The following is a 23,197-nucleotide window of genomic DNA, read 5'->3' as shown; positions in this document are numbered from 1 at the left end:
ATTTAATTATGCTCAAGCATTTCCTGTTCCAGTTTTTAAAACTCTCTTTCGACTCCATTGCCTTCCCGATAACCACCCTAGAGCTACTCCCCTTCACAGCAGCCTTTGGAAAGGATCTGCGCCCCTGCTGCCTCTTCACCTCAGAACCAGAAGGGGACAGCCCAGGTGCCTCGGTGTCTGTCCTTAATTGTGAACAAGCCTGCCTGGAGACCAAACTTTCTATCTGTAGATATTAAACCTCTCTTGGATTGCTGGCTTTTTGTCACATGACCTTTAATTTTTATCTTCTGTCACATTAATTTATTGTGGCCAGATGGCAGTTGGCATTGCTTTGGGGGCCTCCTACTTATGTCAGTTGATTACAGTTGATCATCCTTTCGATGTCAGCCAGCATGTCTCAGAAACTTGGAAACTGTCACCGTATTTAGACCTCTTTTATTTAAAGGATAGCCACAAAATCTTTTTGTAGTTAAAAATACTTTTTCAGACACAGAATGCTGTATCTTGGATGAACATGTTTAAGATGCCACTTTGGGAACTAAAATGGGTCAGTCAGCTAGCTGCTGGCTGGCTGGGGATGACTGTGATCACCCCGCATCAGAGTGTCTGCTGCCAGTCGGGGGGAAGAGTTCTTGTCTCTGACCTTTCATAATCCTGGATCCTTTTATATTTGCCAGGTTCTTACATGGCACCAAGAGGCTGCAGAGCTGTGAAAACAACCCATCTTCAATGTAGACTCCTCACCCCACCCCAGCCGTTTCTCTGATCACTCTCTAGTTTATGGCATGTTTGGGAAGTAGGAAAGGGGGAGGGCACTGTATTTCAACATTATGGGGTTTCTTTTATGTTCTATATGTTTTGCATTCTGTATCCTAAAGTATTTCTTATAGGAATAAAGGAATTTTTTGTTGGTGGTCTGATATGCTTGTCCTTTTCACAATTCCCTCTTCTCAACACAGAACCTGCTTTCCATCCCAGTACACCACTCAGCCCTAAACCTCTCAGACCTTTTCCTGCTTTTATGTGGATTTTTATTATTAAGAGTCTTTCATTGCAACAGTGGGAAGGGGCTTGTTTTCAAGGCCTGACTGGCCCAGATGCCACCTTCTGAGGTCTTGTGTGGGTGTTGGTGGGGTGCCTTCCAGCTGGTGAGGGGGCACCCTGTGCTGGGCGCACTGGGCCTAGGCGTGCTGCCAGAGTGTTCTGACCACTTATTTGGTTGCTGTGTGAGGCATTAAGGTTGCTCTGCCTGGTTAATAGTACCTTTGGTTTAAACAGTCCTTCGTACTTCTCTAAGTATTCCACATACTGTTTTTCACTTACTGCTCCAGACAACCTCAGGAGGTAGACAGAGCATACCTTCCCCACTGCTCACTGCCCCCCACAGTCTTTCAGAGACAGCTGGGAGTCAGGAAGGTTGTTTGTTGGGGCTCTGACAGTTGTAGTAGCAGAAGAAAGGGAAAGGCCACAGTGAGTTTGGTGAAACAGTAGAGTTGGGGAGACAGAAGCAAGAGGGTTAAGAGAATGGGTGATAGAAAAGCAATGAGAGCAGGGCAGTTAATTCACAAAGACACATTGGTGACAGGAGGGCAAGTGAGGGATTGTCAGGGCTGCTGGGTAAGGAGAAGAGTTGCTCAGTTTTGTTTTCAGAAGTGAGGGATGTGCTGTGGGAATCAGAGACTGAGGATCTTGAGGCGGGATGTACAGAAGCTGGATGGATGGAGAATCTAGAAAGGTCAGAGGAAGCAGAGTTGGGGGGCGGGGGTAGTTGAGTGGGGTGGGGGTTAGGCATAAGAAAGTGATGGGGTGGATGGATAGCCAAAAGGAACATTTTTTTAAAAGAGAAAATATTTCAGTTTTTGAATTAGCTAAGGCAGGAAGGTTTTCTAAATTTGTCCCTAGTGAACCAGTTAGTCTTTGTTATCTTTCATTATAGTACCCCACAGCATAGAGGAGAGATTGAAATTGTTTAGTAAAATGGGATAAAACTGCAAGGAAGCAATTACTCAAGAACCCAACATGTGAAAAATCTATTTATAATTTAAGGTTAAAGGAACAGATAGGCAGAAAACACTCAACTCCTGCGGCTTTAAAAATTAAATACGGGGAGTATACATTATACCATTTTGTTCCTTCTGAATTACCGGTAATAGAGAAGAAAGGTGGGACAATAAGAAAAGGGAAAAGCAAAAACACTGGCCGGAGTAGGGAGCGCCAAAGCCAAACCAATGTTTACCCTGAGGCTGCTGCTGCTTGCTTAAGCCAGGCTCTCTACCAACAACAGCTGCTTGAATCCAGCTGCCCCCACCCACCTGCACACCTCCCACTCCTGCACCAAATTGGCCCTGGTCAGAAATCACATAACCCTCTCTTGTATCACCTGTCAGCCAGCCAAATCCCATGTCTGCCCTACACAGAGCTGACCTGGGGCACCCTCCCAGCAACCCTCACCCCCACTGAACACTAACCAAACTCAGGTCCATAAGCCTCCCGGAAATGTATGCAAGATATTAGGCAGCTGTACCCTTATCACTTTTTAGGGGGAGATTCTATAATTTATATCAGGTCTAGAGGGGTCTGTTTCCCCCAAAAGGGTTAAGAAGCCTTGTTCTAGTCTTTGTTAGACTGCCAACATTAGCACAGTTGACTATTGCTGGAAAATGAACACTGGCTTTGAGGACACCCCATCAGGTTGAACACTGCAGTAAGAAACCCTTCATCTCACTCTTGGAACATTCTCATACGCAGATACAAGTAACAAGAAGTGGATGTAGTGCCTTACGTCTTGTCTTTGGACTGGTGGCTTGCCACCCCTTAAACACCTGAAGGTTTAAATAAAAGCCTTCAGGGATGATGGTCTGGTTAATTGGATTATCTGCAAGTTTAGGATTAGATTGGTAAATTACATCTTCAAGATCTTTATTCTTTTTCCCCAAAGAAATGGGTATAAGGCCATCATATGGTTATGGGTGGGTAGTCATATATTGTTCAGGCTGAAGCTGTAAGTATGAATGTTTATTTAAAATATCAATTAAAAAAAGTGAGTTTTCTAGACATTTTAAAAATCAAAACTGCATTTTTAAACAGCTATAAATAACAACATTAAATTAAAAATTAACGAAGTTTTAAAGACATACCATGGTTCTATTTGTTATCCTTCTCAAAATTTCTTTTACCTTATTCCAAACTCAGATTATGGTATTTCTTCCAAAGGTTTCCTAAGTGTCTATACTAATGCCCACCCTTTCCCTCTTGGGCCAAGACTCTCGGGCTTTCATTGGGCCTCACTGCAGTTTCTCAAAGCTGCTATGCAGTAGTGCTTGAGCTTGAGGAATAATTTCTGCAGCTCCTTCAGTCTTTTCTCCCTTCCAAGGGGCACAAGTTCCTTTTCTAAGAATGCAAAACCCTCCGTATTATGACTTATTTCCAGTCAAAAAGATGGTGACTTTCTATTCTCCTGAATAAGGAAAAAAATCACCCATCTTCCCCCTTTCACATTTCAACTGAAAATCACTAGCAAAGTATTATTTGATTCTTAGGCACAGCTCACCCCTTAAAATAGTTTCAACTGCCCTGTAAGTTTTACAAACATTTAATGAACGTTGCTTAGAAGTTTTGTAAAAAATGCTTTTTATAACTTCAGAATTATTATAGTTTAATTATATGTTTTAAAATAACATTTTAAATAACATTTAAACATGGTTCCATGAAACAATTAATTATTCAGAGAAGTCTTTTGATTTAACCCTCATTTACAATGTTTTTGAAATTCCATTTTCCTCTGTTAGCTATTATAGAAAACAACTGATTAGTAAGATGCAGTTATCTTCATTTTTTATAAATTTTCCAAGTTTCCTCAAGTCTTTTTTGGAATTCTGAGAATAAAAAGTCCAAACAGCCAAATCCTACTTATCAGTTCTCATTGCATAGTACTAATGATATATGAGATTGGGTTCAGGATATTTTCTGCAAGTTGTATATTAATAAATCACCAATATTTGTTTCTTGGGACTTGCAAATATGTCCTAAAAAGGGGAAAAACAGACTAAACTAATTAAAAATCCCATTTCTTCCCATTTTGGCCTAATAGTTCTTCAGTATATAATTTGTGACATAATTCTTCGTTATTTTATAGGCACGTTTTCCACAAATCCTGCGTGGACCCTTGGCTTAGTGAACATTGTACCTGTCCTATGTGCAAACTTAATATTTTGAAGGCCCTGGGAATTGTGGTATGTTTCCTACTTTGTTACTACTTTTGTGTAGTATCATATCTAAGTGTAATATAATTTAGCACAATTGGCATAATAGGAGGTATGGTTAAGTCTCACAAGAAAACACTGGCTTGCTCAGTCATATAACGTTTTTAGTCCAACAGTGACTTCTTTACAGATTCCTTAAGAGTCTAACCCATCTCAGGGAACTCCTGGAAGAGAAGATAAGTAACTATACTAGTCCGCTTTTAAAAGCGTGCTTCTGTTGGGTGGTGGGTGAAGAACCAACATAGAGAGAAGGATGTGATTTTCCTTTATTCCAGTGGCTTAAAAATAAAAACAGACTATAGACTTTAGACTCTGGTCCAATAATAATTTTTCTGCATTTTGTGTACTATAAAATTATGTCATTGTTTATGTTCCTTCCTCTTAAGTTTACTTTGGTCTCCTGGGTGTCTTAAGTTGCAAGCAGTGAAGGTGGGCGGTGGGTGACCAAAGCCTTAGGAGAACCTTTAATAATCTCGCAAGGGCTTTAACCAGGTATGCCACATAGTTTAGCCATAGCAGGTGCTGGGTCAACACAGACTAACTGAGGACCTTGGATCCTTCCTTTATTTCCTTGCTTAAGAGAATTACGTATCCAGGGTTATGCGTTTTAAAGGAAAATAAAATACTTTCTGGCTTCAAAAAAGAGTGAATGAATAATTTCCTTATGGAACAAAAGGTTTAGTTTGATCGAACATATGAACTCCTCATTTTGGCTTTGCAACCCAAAAAAGTCTTATTTTAAATATACTATCAAATCCCAGTTTAAGTGCAGTGTAGTTGGGTAGTAATACCCCATTTATCCTTTTCTCCAGAGATCATGTCAGTGATGTAGTTTAACAGGTTTGCTCAGTCTTGGCATTATTGACACTTCAAACTAGATAATTCCTTCTTATGAGGGCTGTCCTGTGCATTGGAGACTATTTAGTAGCATCCCTAGCCTCTCCTACTAAATGCTAGTAGCATGATACCTCAGTCACAGCAGTCAAAAATGTCTCCAGACATTGCCAAATGCCACCTGGAGGCAAAGACCTCCATTTGAGACTAGTTTAGCATAGAGCATCTGCCATGATGCCCAGCACACAGAAGACAGTTGGAAAGTATTAACACTTCTGTCATTGCTACTAGCCTTTATGTTTTGGGTTTTTTTAAGTCTATTCTTTTTTTTTTTTTTTTTTTTTTTTTTCTGTTTTGTGGGGATCTGAACACTTGATCTTGGTGTTAGCAGCACTGTGCTCTAACCAACCAAACTAACCAGCCAGCCAAGTCTGTTCTTTTAAATGCTAATATTTTCCCCCTCAGTTTTTAATGAAAATCCTTCTAAAATGTATCACAAGCTACCATGGTTTCTTAAATATAATAAACATAAACCTTCTAACTGGGTGTCATTATAAGCATCAATTATTACACTGTGCTGTAATTTTTTTTACGAAGGGCTTTGAAGTGATTTAAAACAATTCTGTTGCCCAAGAAGCCATTGGTTCTAGATTTGGTTGGCTGTCACTTCTCTCCGTATAAACTTCTCTTAGCCTCTTTTCCCAACTCTGCTTATATGGTGTGTGCTACATGCTAACAGAACCAAAAAGTTGCTAGGGAAACCAGATATCCATATTGTTAAATCAGGAGACTTTTATACCCACTTTTTAATTGTTAGACTTTGGCCCCAAGCTGCTCTATACCTCTCCTTTAGATTTAGGTGCTTAGATTTTGAAACGTAGTTTCTTATAGTTTAGAAGTCTTTTCAACTTTGATCTGCTCTTGGTCATGTGCTTTACCTGTGTTTATTTTTTTAAATTTTTATTGAAACGTAATTGATTATACATATTTGTGGGCTGTATACTATGGGTGTTTGTGTACAATATGTGATGTTCAAATCATGATAATAAACATATTCATCATTGCAAAATGTAATTGTTTAAAGATAGAAGATTTTAAAATACCAACTACCAAATAAAGGGGGCATATTACAGAGAAGTTAATAGAATAAAAGGGGTATTTCATTTTACCTGCTATCCTTCAACATTGACATTTAACATTAACCAAAAGGTAATACAGTTAACTGATTTTTAAATTGAATGTTTGTCAGTTTTATAATGATGATTATGACTCCCTCTGCCTGTGAGCCATGTCCACAAAACATTGTCATTTCTTGATAAAGGTGCAGTGGCCAGTTTTTTCAGTTCTGCAATGGATTTTTGTTTTCCTTTGTACCATTTTTGGGAGGAGATCAGATGTTCCTTTTGAAGAAAAGCTGTTGGATGAGAGTAGAAAGAGTAGATAGATGGGCAGAGAAATAAGAGAAAATAGCATGGAAAAATTTTGAAGTCTTCGTGATGGGGTATCAGCCATTTAGAGTTTTATGAAAGGATTTGTTATTCTTACAGTTATTTTTAATCTGCAAATATTTTGCAGCCAAATTTGCCATGTACTGAAAACGTAGCATTTGATATGGAAAGACTCACCAGAACCCAGGCAGTTAACCGAAGATCAGCCCTAGGTGACCTCACCAGTGACAACTCCCTCGGCCTTGAGCCTCTTCGAACTTCGGGCATATCACCTCTTCCCCAGGATGGGGAACTCACTCCTAGAACGGGAGAGATCAACATTGCAGTAACAAGTAAGTGGGGGCCTTTTGCCCAGATACAGGGCAGCGTTGCTGCTTGTGGTGGGCATGCGGTGACTTCAGGAGGAGAGCTGAGGTGATCTTCTCGGCCAACAACTTAGTCTGTAACTGGAAGAGTAACATGCACTTTTGTTAAAACAGATATTTGGAATGACAAAACTCTCTTTATAATAAAGAGCTTTGTTTGTAATTAATAGGAATAGCTGCATTTGATGAGTGGATGTTCAGAGGTCTGTCTTAGTAGCTGTTTTATAAACCTTTAAATCTTTGCCTTGCAAACAGATGTTTTCAGGGGAGACCGAATGTGACACAGTCCATCAGCCGCATTGCTGGTGTGTTGTACAGTGCGGGCACAGGTGCTCTCCATCTCCCGGGCTACAGGCAACTTAGGAAAAAGCTAATTTGAACAGAAAAATTCACAACTGTAGGAACAGTTGAGATGGCCTGATGTTGCTCACTTTATTTTACACTTTTATTTTTTATTTTCATTTATTTATTTATTTTTGGTGGCTGGCTGGTAAGGGGATCCGAACCCTTGACCTGATTTTACACTTTTTATGGAAGTTTGGTCTCTTGGTTCTTAATTCTTTGGTATATTTGTACATGAGGTGGAAGAAAAGCCAAAGGATAATCTGCCTTAAGAAAATGGTCTGAGCTAGTTATGAATGTCATGATTGTTGAACTGCTGACAAGCAGAAAAGAAATGTACCGAGTGTTTTGATGGCAATGCCTAAGATCAGTGTGAGTGGGCTGACAACATGTGTATGGGCGTTGTAGACATTCACCGTGACAAACAGCTCTTTTCTTCACTTCCATTCTTTACATGTTGTTTTCATCTAACAACCTTTCACTCATTTTCATTGTCGCCACTCATGCTGCCTTTTCCAGTATATGCTGTTGCTTGCCTAGAGCTTAAAGGCCTGAAGCTGACGGGACTCCGCTTAACTCTGGGAGTCAGTAAAACGGGTAAAGCTATTAAGAAACATTTTTTCCTTTCACGTGTTAAGACTCATGTGGTCTGTTCAGTTGAAGTGTACATGTTTTTAACCAACCAGAAATTATTATTAGAAAATGATTTCCCAGTTCTTAGTCTATCATTTGTTTAAACTCAAAGAACCTTCATTCAGTTATGGAATAAGTAAAACTATTCTTTGATATAGCTTGACTCATTTCTTGCCATTTCCCAATGATTTGTTTTAATAACATTTCATAGTTGTTCTACTTTGGCATTTCGGTTTTATGGTCTAGATTTTAAGAAATTGATCTAATAGCAATAAAGGAGACAAAGGTTGTTTATTAATAAGTTCTTATAGGTCCTTCATTGATCAGACATTTATTGAGCACCTACTACTATGTTGAATACTGACCCCATTATATTTCACGTAGAAATGTCCTCTCAAAGTTTTATGTTTCGGTGATTAAAAAATATTACTTCATGTACCAAATCAGTCACCTTTAGCAGAATTTACACATGATGTTAATAAGTCATGTGGTCAGACTAGACCAAAGCTATCCGTACTTTTCCCTCCAAAGCTCTGTAGCACCATAGCAACTACAATGCATTCAACCAGCACCCACTGTGTGCAAGGCACTGTGCTAAATAAGCACTGGGGAGGCAGAGGTAGCCGAGGCCCCAGATACAGTGGGATCGCTGCTAAAATACTGGGCCCTTGAGTATTATTGTGATGGTGTTTACTACTTTTTGGTTACTAGCTTTTATAACTGAAGTGACATGCAAAAAAAAGACATGCAAATACAGGATGGTATAACATAGACATAATTGAAGTTCTAAAAGTTATTCTGCTTATCATGTATAAAAGTTTCTAAGAAGAAAAAAAAGAATGCTGTGTTAAGCTCCCTGATGTTGATGACCGCTCATCTCTTGATTTTTTTAAATGCCAGTATACATTTTTCCTAACTTAAAATACATACAGATTAAAATGGTGGATTTTATATGGATTCTTGAATGTTCGTTACGTCAATGAAAAGCTTCAATCTATTGTTGAGGAAATTTATAGCCCAGGAGACAGTGGCTGCACTGTTGTCTAAAAAGAAAGTTTACTAAGCATTTTAGTAATGTAAACCAAGGTGGGCAGAGAATTGCTCATAAAATGAACTCAGCATCCTGGAATCCCAAAGAGCAGTTATCTTAACCTTTTGAAGGTCACCATGTTTAAAATTTAATAGAAGTATAATAACCTTTTTCTAGAAAAATGCCTATGTACACAATTTTGCATGTAGTTTTAGGATTCATGGAACCCAGATTAAGAAACACCCATGTTATACACAGCTTTTGTATAGAAAACATTTGGCATCTCAAGTGTAAATATGTATTCTCCCTGCCTTATTACAGATACACAAGGCATTTTACTGTGTAACACTTTGTTAAACCAGCCCTAATTAGTGCATACTCTAAGAAATATTTTATGGTTAAGACTTTCCAGGAAGTCAGATTCGTTCTCAGTTTTTGAGGTTCTCAGGAAATACTGTTTTTAAATAAAATTAAAAAAATAAAAATAAAAAATAAAATAAAAAATAAAAAAATGTTACCTTGACGATACAGGTTCTGAAAAGTTAAGAGAAAGTATTGACTGACTTCCTGGATGTAAAGAGAGAAAGAGAGAGCGCACACACACAAGACAGACTAGATAAAAACCCTTAGAGTTCTGTGTACCAGAGATTTTCAACTTTGGTGGGCCAAGTATCTTGTCAATTACCTACCCTTCCTACTTCTGCTGGACAAAATTAGAACAACTAGTGCTGCTTCCCAGCAGTGGGGTTGCAAGTGGTAGTACCTGTTTTCTTGAGACACCAGTGAGATGTCCTTTTTATGTAATTATCAGAAGTGAGCCCATGCATAAGAGAAAAGAATGCAGGCATGAATGCCCTGGAAGCCTAGCTTGCAGACTGCTTGGAGTACCCAAAAGAACTTTGAGAACCCCTACTCCATATTTCTGAGCCTTTCTCTAAGACTGAGTGATAATAACCATGCAGAAATGACAAAATGAGGAAGGAAAGGTTATTAAGTATGGTTAGTCTACTTTATTGTCGTTTAATTTTACAATGAAAAAATTCTATGTCCTTGTGCAATTGATACACGCGTACATATTTTTACTGTACACTTTTTGGTGGCCACAGTTCTCACGTACCTCAGGACCTAAACTGGAATAAATGGTTGGGCCATGCTTTCCTTTCTCCCTTGCAGCTTTCACCAGTCCTCACTAACCTTCTCCAGTTAGTAGCTCTCTGGCAAACCACCTCCTGCTTCACTTCTTTGGGCCAATCTTGGCTTACACCTCCGTTGAAGTCTGCTTCGTTGCATTTGAGGGAAATATTGACATCGATTTGACTTAAACCTTCTCCCCAGAGTGATTTCCTCCCTTTCCTTTGTCAACAGAAGAATGGTTTATTATTGCCAGTTTTGGCCTCCTCAGTGCTCTCACACTCTGCTACATGATCATCAGAGCCACAGCTAGCTTGAATGCTAATGAGTAAGTAACAAATTGTTTTTTTGGATTGCATGTGCCAGGAGATCTGAAGAAAATATGTAGAGTAATTTTCATGAAAGTGGTGAGAATTGGCTTTCCACCAGCTTCATAGTGATCCTGATGGGATCATATCTTGCAAAATAATTTATTTCACAAACACGTATTTTTAGTCAGTAACACAGATTGGGAGTTCACCTTGTTCAATAACAACAGCTCACTTGAGAAAAGGTTTAGAGGTTTTCACTAGCTACAAGCTAAGAATGAATCAACAGTGTAATACAAATGCCAAGGGAACCAGTATAGTGTGTAAAGAATGTCAGTGTCTTCATCATTGGCAGAAATAGCCTCACTTTCCTTGTGTTCATCAGACTTTGAGTCTTACATATTTAGCTTTTGGTGGGACAGTGGCACCCTGGCCTTTGGTCAAGGAACAGTGGCTTGTGTGTTTAGCCTGCAGGAAAGAAATGATCATGAAGACCTGCTGTTTTCAAATATTAGGAAGCCTGTCAGGGGGAAGAGAAAATAAGTATAAATTATGTCTCCATAGGGCAAAATGGGGACCAAAGAGTAGGTTACAGGAAGGCAAATTTCACTTCAGTAAAAGGAAGAACATCTGTCAGGCTAGTTAACGGTGGGATGGTTTACCCTGGGAAGTGCCCAGGACTAGGAATGCAGGCAGAAGCTGGATCTTACTTGTCGGGGCTGCTGTAGATGAGATGTTTTTAGAGGATGGAAAATTGAGCTAGATGACTGTTAAGGTCCATTTTGATCCACTCATTTTTCCAAGAGTAGCTTTCCATGTGGGTAAGATATAAAAAAAAGTTTTTTCATTTCTGTTTGTCTTGTTTCAAATTTTGAGCATTTACTGTAGGATATTATTTAGTCCTTTCTGTAACCAGTATTCATGAAAACTAATTAGAGATGAAAGCACCTCTGGGCACTGCCCAAATTTGAACCTGAATTGGTACCAGTGGAATTCATGTTCTTTCTACATTCAATTATGACCTGGCACTTCAAGTAATTAATAATAACCAACAAGCTCATGCAGCTGATATAATTGACTACCCATTGTCTAGCTGTAGCTTGGAAACAATGAGCAAGAAATCTCCACTTCCAGTGACATGATTTTATTATCTATAACCTGATCCATTGGCTAGATCATGGTGCCCTTTGGCATCTGTGACCCATGACATAGTGGGAGGATGTCATGGTCACTTGGCATTCTCCAACTTCAGATGAGCAGTCTGCGTCATCCAGCAGGTCAACAGGTAGCCACTTTTGTGGACACCACTCTTCCTTCAACATAGTGCAGTGTTACTTGCTCAGACTTTAGAGTCAGACACACCTGTATTTGACTCCTAGCTCCTTCATTTTTTAGTTATGAGACCTGGGCAGTTGTATTTATCTGGAGCTCATTTTAGTCATCCATAAAACAGCCATAAATAGTAGGACTTCATCATAGTGTTGTTGTGAGAATTAGCATATAAAGTGCTTAGCACAGTGCCTGGCACATAATAAGTGCTCAATAAATGTTAGCCAAACCAGTTCTGCTGAGATTCTGTCAAATCTCTGTGAACAAGATGGCCATCTGCCTTTCTTATTTGTGGCAAATGAATTTAACCTCTTCCATGAAATAGGATACAGAACAAGAGCTCTGTGAGGGCCTGTGATTCAAACTTCAATTAAGAGGGGAATATTTATTTCACCTGCAGCTGTCTCTTTTGCTTAACTCCCATGCTGGCCCATCAGAGTAGATAAGCACATAAGCCCACTAAAAAATTCACAAATGAGCGATAACCAGTACAGGCAAATAGTGACACTCTCTGGGCACTTTTAGAGAATTAAGTAATTTAATGGTCACCTGACTGCCACTCTATCTGCCCAATGCTCAGTTCATGCATCAGATATTTTAGAGAATGCTCAATAGACATGTTACCTATTAAAAATCAGAGTACCTGGACCATAATATTTCAGTTCCATGCGTAAATGCCTGCATGACTCAAAATCTAAGTCATGGATCTTACATCCATGTCTTAGTCCAACCCTTCTCCCATTAGCCTTTGTAGAGGGTTAATACTGCAATTATTCATTTGAATATTATTTCTGTGCCTTCAGTCAAAATCACTCTGAAGGACAATATTCATGATCCCATTGAGAGAGAGAGAGAGTGTGTGTGCGTGTGTGTATGTGTTTATACACACATATGGATGCATGAAAGGATGGCCACCAAAATATTAATGGTGATTATTTGAAGCTAGAATTGGGGGTGATGTTTTTCCTCCCTAATTTGTGCCTTTCTGTGTTAATTTTTTTTTAACAATAAGCATGAATTAATATTTTTAAAGGCCATTTTTACCATGGGGGACAATAGAAAAGATATAGTCACTCTTACCCCAGTGTCTCTTTCTCAAAAATGTTGATGACAAATTTATATGTGATTTTATTCCAGAAAAAAGTTTATTTTAACAAAATCTACAAAAATTATTCTTTTTTAATGAGTTCCTTGAAATCTAACTTATTTCTCTTTTTACTTTTATCTACCAAGAAACTTACAGTGAAAATGAGATCCCTTTTTTCATTTTAATCACTGGTTTCATTTTGTGGGTAACTTCGTCCATTTGTCAATAGTCATATATAAACAGATTCCATCTTTTGGCATTTTAGTGATTGTCTGAAAATTGATAGTGAACTTCACCTCTACACATATACCTACTAGAATAGTTTACGTTTCTGCCAGCATTACTAGTCACTGATCTTGTGTGTTATGATTTCAGCAAGCCCTTGACCCAGTGTAGTCACTTGTGAAACCCTGTGGGCAAGATGAAGCAGTACGACCAGGTGTAAGGACAGGCATGTGGAATGAGCCTGGTCCAGGCCTCCTCTGCAAGGGGTGGCTTGATGACTGCCCAGGGCGTAGCCAGCTTGGGGTGAGAGTGCTCCATCCTGCCCTTCTTGCACACCTACCAACAGCTCAACACTATTGGCTTAAGTCAGAAGTCAATCAAATGTCTATGTGTTTGAAGTCACTGCCCTTCCATTAAGATGAAATGCTATTTATTTAAGAACTCAACTGTGACTAATTGTGCCTTACATTTTCTTTAACACTGTACACAAATCTGGTGACTTTTGAGACTTTGCAAATATAAATATGGTGGTAGTCAGACAAAGAAGCACATAAACGCAAGGTAAATATATGTATTATTTTCTCATACCTCTATTTCTTAGTACCTAGGTAAGCAAGGTTATTGAACTTCAATTCCCAAAAGAGGTTTTTTGTTCTACTTCATTATTCATATAAACCGTGTGAAATCCCAACATTTACTAGTTCATATTTGTGTCACTCTATTTTTCCCTTAATATGAGAAAATAAATATTTTTATTATTGTTTTTATTTGAGGAACGAATATGTGGATGACGTAGGAGAGATTTTAAATTGAATGGGAGGTTTGACGAGGTATCCTCTAAAGCCCTTTTCCAGTTCCTAAATTCTGATTCATAGAAATCATGCCCTAAAATTTGTAGAGAAGGGTAGCCCAGACATTCTAGTCAAAACAATTTTGGCAGGAGGAAATTAATCTGAAACAGTTAATGTGATTAAATAATTGGATCAAGCGTTCCTATAGCATAATGTGTGATTGAGAAGTCCTAGCTTCTTACAGCAGGTCAGTGGGCTTCGATTGTCCCCACAAATTTCCTGGTAAGCTGTCCTCCTCTTAGGTGCAATAGTAGAAATTGATAGACTGGATAAAAGGAACTGATGATCCTATTTTACTCTCCACTGAGTATTTCTGAATTATTCTGCTCAGGACTCTTTTTAAGAGGAATATTGACAGATTATTTTAAATAATCATCTTAATTTAACAAACATCTTAATTTAAAAGGGTCTGAAAATTTAATCATTTGATGTCTTAGGGATGTGTGGTTTGGAAAAAAGGGGACTGGGGTAGTGTGAGTTGTGTTTCCATGTGTTTGAAGAACTCCTAAAGATGAGAATATCTGCTGTTTATTGAAGCACAATGGAATAAACTGAGGCTCAGAGGGATCAGGCACAGGAGAAAGGGTGCAGGAATTCAAACCCAACACTTGTGGTTCTGACTCTCTCCTTTTCTCTGCTTGTGTTTGACTCCTCCAGAGAGCCATTTGAGGATTCCACATAACATGCTTGAAAAGGACAAATTTGGTTTTCTAAAAACATGATTGCAAAAAGAGTATTGAAGGCAACGGGGACCTTGGATTGGATTTATGTGCTATCTTTGGCAGTGGTCATTTCTTTGCTTTTCAGAAGTACTTTAATGTATGGCTGCATTAGTTAATAATTTCTTTAAAGGGCAGCAAAATAAAGGAAATCTTAGAACCTTGATTTGCCCCTAAAAAGTCCTTATATCTAACATTCAGTTTTTCTGTGGATTTTTTTAGACAACGTGTTATCTTAAATACGAACTACAATAAATAATAAAGTATAAGCTTTATGTAAAGTTGTTGTGAACATTCTTCATACCAGAGCTTTTTCAAAAAAGTTGAACTACTCCCACTCCTGCATTTAGATACCATTTCCCAAGTGCTCACTAGGCACCAGGTCTTGTGTCAGGGAACGGGCTCACAAAGATGGAGCTTGCAGGGGCCTGGTCGGGGGCCTGGGGGCCTGGCCAATCCCTGCAAGAGCTCAGGGCCATGCACTTGCAGTGCATTTGCTGAAGTGACTGAGGAGAGAGGGAGTGTGCAAGTGCACTTACATATCGCCCACAAGGGAACTGCTGCTTTTGCCCTAAGGGAGTTCAAAAAGGCTTCTTGGAGGGAGTGACTTGGGAACCAGGCCAGGCATAATAAGGGCACAAAGTGAGGAAAAAGCAGAGTAGGTTCAGGGAATTGTGTGATTTGATGTGCCCACTGTAGGTGGTGGCAACAGCAGTAGATTGCAGAATTTGGACTTTATTCTTGTAAACTGTTGGTAATGTCTAAGGATTTTTCCCAGCAGAAAGATAATTCCTGGTGGCTGAGAAGGTGCTTTGAAGTGGTAAGGAGTGGAGACAGGAAGATAGGTTAGGTAAAAATACGGTGCTGAAGGAAGAAGGCAGGGTGGTGGCAAGGAGATGAAACCAAGAGATGCTGGAGCGTTATATGATACCAAAGAGTCAGTGGTGTGAGGCATGGATGGAAATGAACCAGATGGCACACAGAGGCCCACAGTGCCAGGGGCTACAAAGAAGGCAGTATGAACTGAGGGAGAGTGTGAGAAACTTTTCAAGACTTCAGGCACTTCGTAGTACCTGGTAGAGGGACAGAAACACATATACACACACGCCCCCACAAAATCTGCAGAATTCCTGTAAGAAAGCCAGACATTCCTGGAAGTCTGTGCTCTTCAACTCTTATTTCAGAATAAGTAATTATATTCTTGTTTGAGGAGTGAAAGAGAAACATTTTAAAGACAACAGCTGTAGATTCAGCACACTCAGCATTTAGAACATGTATTTAAACCAGGAAAAGTGGTGAACTATATGATCTTTGTCCCTGTGTAGTTAAACATGATGCTGTTAGCCTATACTTTTTCTTGCATTTCTTTTGGGAGCATTGAATCACTCCTAAACTGACTGAGCCACTTGACTATAGATCTGAAACTGCTGATTTCAGGAAAATGCTAATGGCTTACTGGTTTACCAGAAGGGGTTGGGACATAGTTGGGGACAGCCCCAGGCCACCCATCAGTTAGGGTCACTTGTCTGTTATTTTAAAACATTGACAACTACCCTTTAACTAATTCATAACCTCTTTTTTTCCTTTTATTCCCCAGGGTAGAATGGTTTTGAAGAAGGAAAAAACTGCTTTCTGACTGATTGCCTTGAAGGAAAAAAGAACCTATTTTTGTGCATCATTTACCAATCATGCCACACAAGCATTTATTTTTAGTACATTTTATTTTTTCATAAAATTGCTAATGCCAAAGCTTTGTATTAAAAGAAATAAATAATAAGATAAAAAGACTGTGCTGTTGAGTATTATTCACTGACTTGTGTTTCAAACGCTGATTTGGAGATCCCATACTCAAATTTCATTTGTGCATGTTTCAGAGACAAGAATGTGCTCATGACTCCCTACAAGAGGAACGGTGACACTGTTTCTGTTGCTATTTTGACATTGGCTTCTACTGTGCACAAATAAAATTCAGGAGTGGAGACATGCTGCGTAGTAATGCCCCCTCAGGTACTCAGTTGAGTTACTTCGTTTTATTTTCTTCAAGGTGGCCAATCACTCTCTGGTAATTTCTTGTTCCTCTGTTTGTGGTTGGTCTGCCTCAACCAGCACTTCAGCTCCATGGCAGCAGGGACTTTTAACTATGTGGCTCCTCATTGTATCCCCCAGACCTAGTAGGTGCTTTGCCCATAGTAAGTGCTCAATAAATATTTGTGGGATGAAGGAATGAGTGTAAGAAAGATTTTTCAAAATATATGCTAATTAGTAATAAGTTATATCTTGCAAAGATATGTTTTACCTGGTTTGTACAGTATTCTTTTAAAAACAGCAAATTTGAAAAAATTGAAAAAGCAAATTTGAGAGCAAATTTACATGTGTAAATGATATATTTTCACTTTATTGATGAGCAAAATGTTGAAATATTTTGTTATATTGACTTGTATGCTTGAAGGATTATCAGCATTTGGAAATATCTCCAGCAGCAATTTTTCAACCTACCTCAGCATACGTGAGAGATGAGAACATATGCCTGCTGATGACAGAGGCTTATTACATCAGTCATACTCAAATCAGGGCAGTGAAGGGTTTCTTCTATATTTTTTTAATTGAAATATAATTCATACTATGAGATTTACCCTACTGAAGTATACATTTCAGTAGTTTTTAGTACATTCACAAGGTTGTGCAATTATCACTGTAACCAGGCGGGATATGGGGAGTGGGCTGAGGAGCTGCTGGCTGAACACCTGGGGGCATGTTGCAACTTATGGCCACCCAGATGGTGCTCTTTTCTCTTGTTATTGGCAGCAGGGAGAGAGCCAAATCCTAACAACGTCTACTGGCAGTCAGTTGAAAGAGGAAGAAAGAGGAAAGAGAGAGAGTAAAATAGAATAAAGCATTTTGTCAGAATTTTGGCTCCTCTGGTGCCTGACCCAGAATTCCCTTATCTTCTGGCTGGCTCATCAGTTTTGTTACCGGGCAGGATATCCAGGTTCTTGATCCATGAAAGGAGAATCTTTCATGGAACTGGCAAAAGGAAAGGAAGAGGGAGACAGAGAAACAGACCATGATAGGGCTTTATTACCAAGCGAAAGTACATGCCGGAGCGCACAGGCATCTCTGCCAGAGAGAGACGCACATGCCCCTAACCTTTCTGTCTGTCCACCTGGAAACTCCTAAATGACTAGCCTCTGCCACTCCTGTCCCACCTAGGGTGCAGGCTCTGGCTGATCCAGTCTGGACATTGATGAGCAGCCTCCCTGGGGCATGTCCCTATTCTGTTCCTGCCTCATCACCACTATCTAATCCCAGAACACTTTATCACCCCAAAAAGAAGCCTCATACCCATTAACAGTAACTACCCACCCCTGCCAGCCCTGGAAACCATGTATCTACTCTGTATCTCTATGGACTTGCCTATTATGGGTTATCATATAAATAGAACCATATAGTGTGTGGCCTTTTGTGTCGAGCTTCTTTCACTTAGCATAATGTGTTCAAAGTTCATCTGTGTTGTAGCATGTGTCAGTGCTTTATCCCCTTTTATATCTTAGTAATATTCCATGGTATGAATGTACCACATTTTGTTCATCCATTCATCCGCTGATGGACATTTGGATTATTTCCACCTTTTGATTATTGTGAATGATGATGTGTTTGTGTACAAATTTTTGTGTGAACATATCTTTTTATTTCTCTCAGGTATATTTATTTCTCTGGAGGTATATATTTATATCTCCAGGAGTGGAATTGATGGATCATATGATAACTGTTTAACTTTTTGAGAAACTGAAAAAGTGTTCTCCAAAGCAACTTCACAATCTCACGTTCCCACCAACAACATATGCTGTTTCTCCAAATCCTCCATAACACTGTGACTGTCTGCCTTTTTTATTACAACCGTTCTAGTAGTTGTGAGGTGGTTATCTCATTGTGCTTTTAATATGCATTACCCTAATGACTAATGATGTTGAGCATCTTTTCATGTGCTTATTGGACATTTGTATATCTTCTATGGAGAAATATCCATTTCAGTGCTTTGCCATTTTTAAATTGGGCTGTTCGTCTTTTTTGTTGAGTTGTAAGCATTCTTTATGTATTCCAGATACGAGGCCCTTGTCAGATAAATGATTTGCAAATATTTTCTCCCATCGTACAAACTGTCTATTCAGTTTCTTGATAGTGTCTTTCAAAACAGAAGTTTAAAATTTTGATGAAGTCAAATTTGTCTGTTTTTTTCCTTTGGTTGCTTGTGCTTTAGGTGTCATATCTAGGAAATCCTAATTTAACATCACAAAAACTTCTAAGAGCTTGATAGTTTTAGCTCTTACGTTTAGATTCTTGATCTGTTTTGAGTTGATATTGTGTATGGTGTGAGGTAGGGATCCAATTTCATTCTTTTGTATGTGGACATTCTGTTTTCCTAGTACCATTTGTTAAAGAGACTCTTCTTTTCCTCATTAGATGGTATATTAGTCCATTTTTGTTGCTTATAACAAAAGACCTGCAACTGGGTGATTTATAAAGAAAACAAAATTTATCGCTTATAGTTTCTGAGGTTGGGAAGTTCAAAGTCCATGTGGTGGTGGCGACAGTGACCCAGGGGCCTAACATTGCAAGATGGTGGAAGCAGAGAGAGAGAGAAACAGACTCTCCTCTTTTAAAGCCCTCAGAACCACGCCCCTGGCCACCATCTTTAATCCATTCACTAGTGCACAGTCCTACAATCCAATCACCTCTTCAAGGCCCCACCTTTCAATTACCATAATAGAATTTCTCACCCTCTTAACAGTCACAGTGGAGGCTAAGTTTCTAATACATAAAACTTGGGGGACACAATTCAAGCTTCAATGAGTTTTGGGGGGACATAATTCAATCCACTACAGATGGTCTTGGCACCCTTGCTGAAAATTAATTGAGTATAATATTTGAGTTTATTTTGGGACTGTCAATCTTATTCCTTTGGTCTGTTTGTCTTAGTATCAGTGTCACATGGTACTGATTGCTGTTGCTTTGTAGTAAGTTTTGAAATTGGGAAGTGTGAGTTCTTCAACTTAGTTCTTTTTCAAGTTTGTTTTGGTTATTCAGGTTTCCTTGCATTTCTATAGAATTTTAGGATTAACTTCTCAATATGTAGATTATTTTAGGTAGCATTACCATCTTAATAATATTAAATCTTCCAATCTATAAACTTGGGATGTTTTTCTATTTATTTATTTAATTTCTATAGAAATATAGGTTTTTGTACATTGATATTTTATTCTGCAACCTTGCTGAAATAGTTTATTAGTTCTAATCTTTTTTTAGTGTGTTCCTTAGGATTTTCTATATACAAAATCATGTCATTTACAAATAAAGGTAGTTTTTCTTCTTTCTTTTCAATCTGTATGCCATTTTCTTTCTTTTTCTTGCTTAATTTTCCCTGGATGGAACTTCAGTTAGTAGATTGTTGAATAGAAGTGGTGCAAGCAGACATGCATGTCCTGTTAGGATCTTGGGGGAAAAGCTTTGTTTATTACAATTGATTTCATAGCTTAGATACCCTTTATCACGTTAAGAAAGTTTATCTCTAGTTTCCCCTGTGATTTTTTCTTTGACCCATTGTTTATTTAGGAGAATGTTGTTTAAATCCCATGTACTTGTAAATTTCCCAATTTCCTTCTGTTATAGATTGCCAATTTTACTGTAAATTCATTTATTGGTTGGGAAGCATACTTTGTACGATTTCAATCACTTTAAATTTATTGAGGCTTATTTTATAAGGTAACATACGTTCAATCCTGGAGAATGTTCCATGCACACTTGAGAAGAACATATATTCTGCTATTGTTGGGTGAGTGTTCTATAGTTGTCTGTTAGATCTAGTTGGTTAGTAGTGTGGTTCAAATCTCTTTTCTTGTTGATCTTCTGTCTAGCTCTTCTGTTACTGAAAGTGGGTATTGACATCTTTAACTATTATTGTTGAACTGTGTATCTCTCCCTTTCATTCTGCCAGTTTTTGCTTCATGTATTTTGGGGCTTTGTTGTTAGGTGCATACAGGGTTGAAGAACTTTAAAAAGCTACACAGGTTATATTCATTAGGTCTCTATCCATTGAGATGACCAGTTCAGTGGCCCTCCTGATACTACCAGCCAACACAAAATGCAAGAGAATTCAGCTGAGTGTGTTTGACCTTATTATCTAGAATGGGCTCTGTTGTGTTGACATCTTCCTCAATACACAGTTTTTCTCTTCTAGCAGTATTTTCATAAATCAACAGTATAGTCCCTTCCCATTTATGGTGAGTCATATAATTTTTCCCTCTTTAACAGTCATCAGGAGGGGCTGGACTACATCAGGAGATGTAGGACTTTTAATAGCAGTGTTACTCTTTCTACTAATTTAATGTAATTTCACCCTTTTCACATTATTTCAACTTGTAGCATCAAGTAAGACTTTAAAAAAAAAAAAAGTAATAGGTGCTGTTCAAGGCCAGATACAGAATTTTTACAAGAGCTAAGAAATGAAATTAGTGAATTAATAAGATGATTTGTCTACAGCCATTGAAATTTGAACCTGCTGTTCTGTGGCTTTGAGATTTAATTGACATCATTAAGTTTTCATGATTTAATTAATCATGGTCTCAGTAACCATAAAAAAGTGTACGCTATGTATGTACATGCATGCATGCATTGTATTTCTTAATAGGCATGACGCTATCAATTCAGATTTATGAATGCAAGCAATATGTGAAGTTGGATAATTTCCTGTTTACTATTTTAAAAATTAGTAACTGAAATTAGTCTGGAACGGATGTGATATTTCAGAGTTTTAAACACTTCTTGGACAAATTTTTGTAATGTGTGAGGCATAGATTTTTTTTAACAACAAAAATGTTTTTCAAGAATATTTTATTTCAAGGAACCTTGGTGTTTATGTAGACCAAAAGTTGGTAAGAATATAGTTGGTAGAGCCTCTACAGCAAAGCAGTTCACCTGATCCTAACCCATGATCTAAGGCAGCTATAGCTACTAAGGCCTGATGGAATTAAATCTAACTTCTCTTTGGCCAACTGGGTTGTAGCATTAGACTTTTTAAATAGTTTAGAAAAGGTCCTGAAGGTTCCTTGACTTTTTATCTTCCAAAGTATTTGGTTATGCTAAGTTCCTTATCAAGACAGTTTAGAAATAGGACTTAATAGCAATAAATAGAACAAAGAATAAAGAATCCAAGTGAAATGGAAACTGCCTTCTAGATCTCTGCTATGAAGCTGGGCAGTAACTGTTCACTGTTGCTAACGGTTCCAGATCACTTGGGATGTGCCAGGCACCCTGCTGAGTTGTTTACATACATTAGAATTTTAATCTTTGCAACATCCCAGTGAATAGAAGGAATAGAAGGAATGGTTTTTTTCCCATTTTACAAGTGAAGAAACTGATGGTTAGAGAGGTTAAAGTAACTTGCCCAAGATCACTTACCTATTAGGTGGCAGTCAGAACTGAGACCCAGGCAGCCCAGAGTTGGTACTCCTACTTGCTACCCTCTGGCCCTGAGACAGTTGGACCAGCATTTGCTAAGTTATACACGGTCCTTGCCCTTAAGCAATTCAGAGTCTCAGGGAGAAAACGGGAGAAATGAATGGAAGGAAATATTTGAGGGCTAAGCTACACACACACCATTTATACACAACCCCCCCATATATATGTGTGGGTATGTATGTATATGTGTGTGTGTGTAGATATATGGTGTATGTGTATATATCAACTATATGTATGTGTATGCATACTATATATACACATATACACCATTTTTATAAAGTTAATGAGTAATCACAGTAATAATAGTTTAACACAGTGCTTTCTCTGTGCTAGGCACTCTTCTAAGCATTTTACATACATTAACTTAATCCTTGCAACATAATAATAATAATAATCCTATTATTAACCCTATTTACAGAGGAGGAAATGAGCTTGGAGAAGTTCAGTAACTTCCCATGGTTACACTGCTAAAAAGTAGCTGAGGCTGGATTCCAGTGCAGTCAGTCTGGCTCCATGCTCTGTGTTCTTACCCCCATTCTATTTCCACTCTTAGAGAAGCTCATTAAGTGGCAAGGACAGGTTGAGGGTGCATCCTGCCCTGTGGACTCATGTGTGCAAAGCATGATGATGGGAAAGGCTGAGAAATGTGGTAGCCTTGGATTTAGGACATGAGTAGCATTGGTGAGAGAGGTGTCCTAGAGCTGGATGGTGATGTGTTACAGTGTGTGGGCTTTCCTGTGGTCAGAAGTGAGGAGGCTTGTGCATTTTGGAAAGAGTCAGTTGGATACAGACTGACTCCAGAACTAAAATAATGGGGTCACTAAAGAAAGCAGGTAGAGGTGCTGGTTTAGGGCATTATAACCTAGGAACTGCCCTAACTAACAAGTCAGCAGGCAAGAAATAGGGTGAAGGCTGATATGGAGAAAATTTTAGAAACCCATAGGTAAGGAGACCTCTGAAGAATTCACTATGCACAAGAGAGTGAATTCAGTCAGTACAGTAGCATTGCATTTCTGGGCACTTAATGCCTGTTCAGCAATACATGCTTGGAGAGAGAGGCTTTGAGATCCTGTTGGGAGAGTACTTTCTTTACAGTGGAGTTAAAAAAGCAGATAGGA

At 38.6% G+C, this 23,197-nt stretch overlaps 1 protein-coding gene across 3 annotated transcripts in view; it reads left to right on the top strand.

The window, feature by feature from the left end:
* The window catches only part of RNF130 (ring finger protein 130), a 115,844-nt gene that overhangs the window by 77,325 nt on the left and 15,322 nt on the right, over window positions 1-23,197 (top strand). Inside the window, exons 6-9 of one of the 3 annotated variants that reach the window (XM_063086395.1) lie at window positions 4,136-4,232; window positions 6,672-6,876; window positions 10,280-10,373; window positions 16,162-16,351. In XM_063086395.1, coding sequence (XP_062942465.1) covers window positions 4,136-4,232; window positions 6,672-6,876; window positions 10,280-10,373; window positions 16,162-16,177 — 412 coding nt within the window. In that variant the 3' untranslated portion in view covers window positions 16,178-16,351. Of the gene's footprint in view, window positions 1-4,135; window positions 4,233-6,671; window positions 6,877-10,279; window positions 10,374-16,161; window positions 16,352-23,197 lie in introns of those variants that run through there. The other 2 variants (XM_063086397.1, XM_063086396.1) reach the window with 2 other exon arrangements.

The sequence above is a fragment of the Cynocephalus volans genome, chromosome 2, assembly GCF_027409185.1.
Source record: "Cynocephalus volans isolate mCynVol1 chromosome 2, mCynVol1.pri, whole genome shotgun sequence".
Classification (NCBI taxonomy): domain Eukaryota; kingdom Metazoa; phylum Chordata; class Mammalia; order Dermoptera; family Cynocephalidae; genus Cynocephalus; species Cynocephalus volans.
The sequence above is the reverse complement of the archived record's forward strand: the minus strand, read 5'-3'. Positions and strand labels throughout refer to the sequence as shown.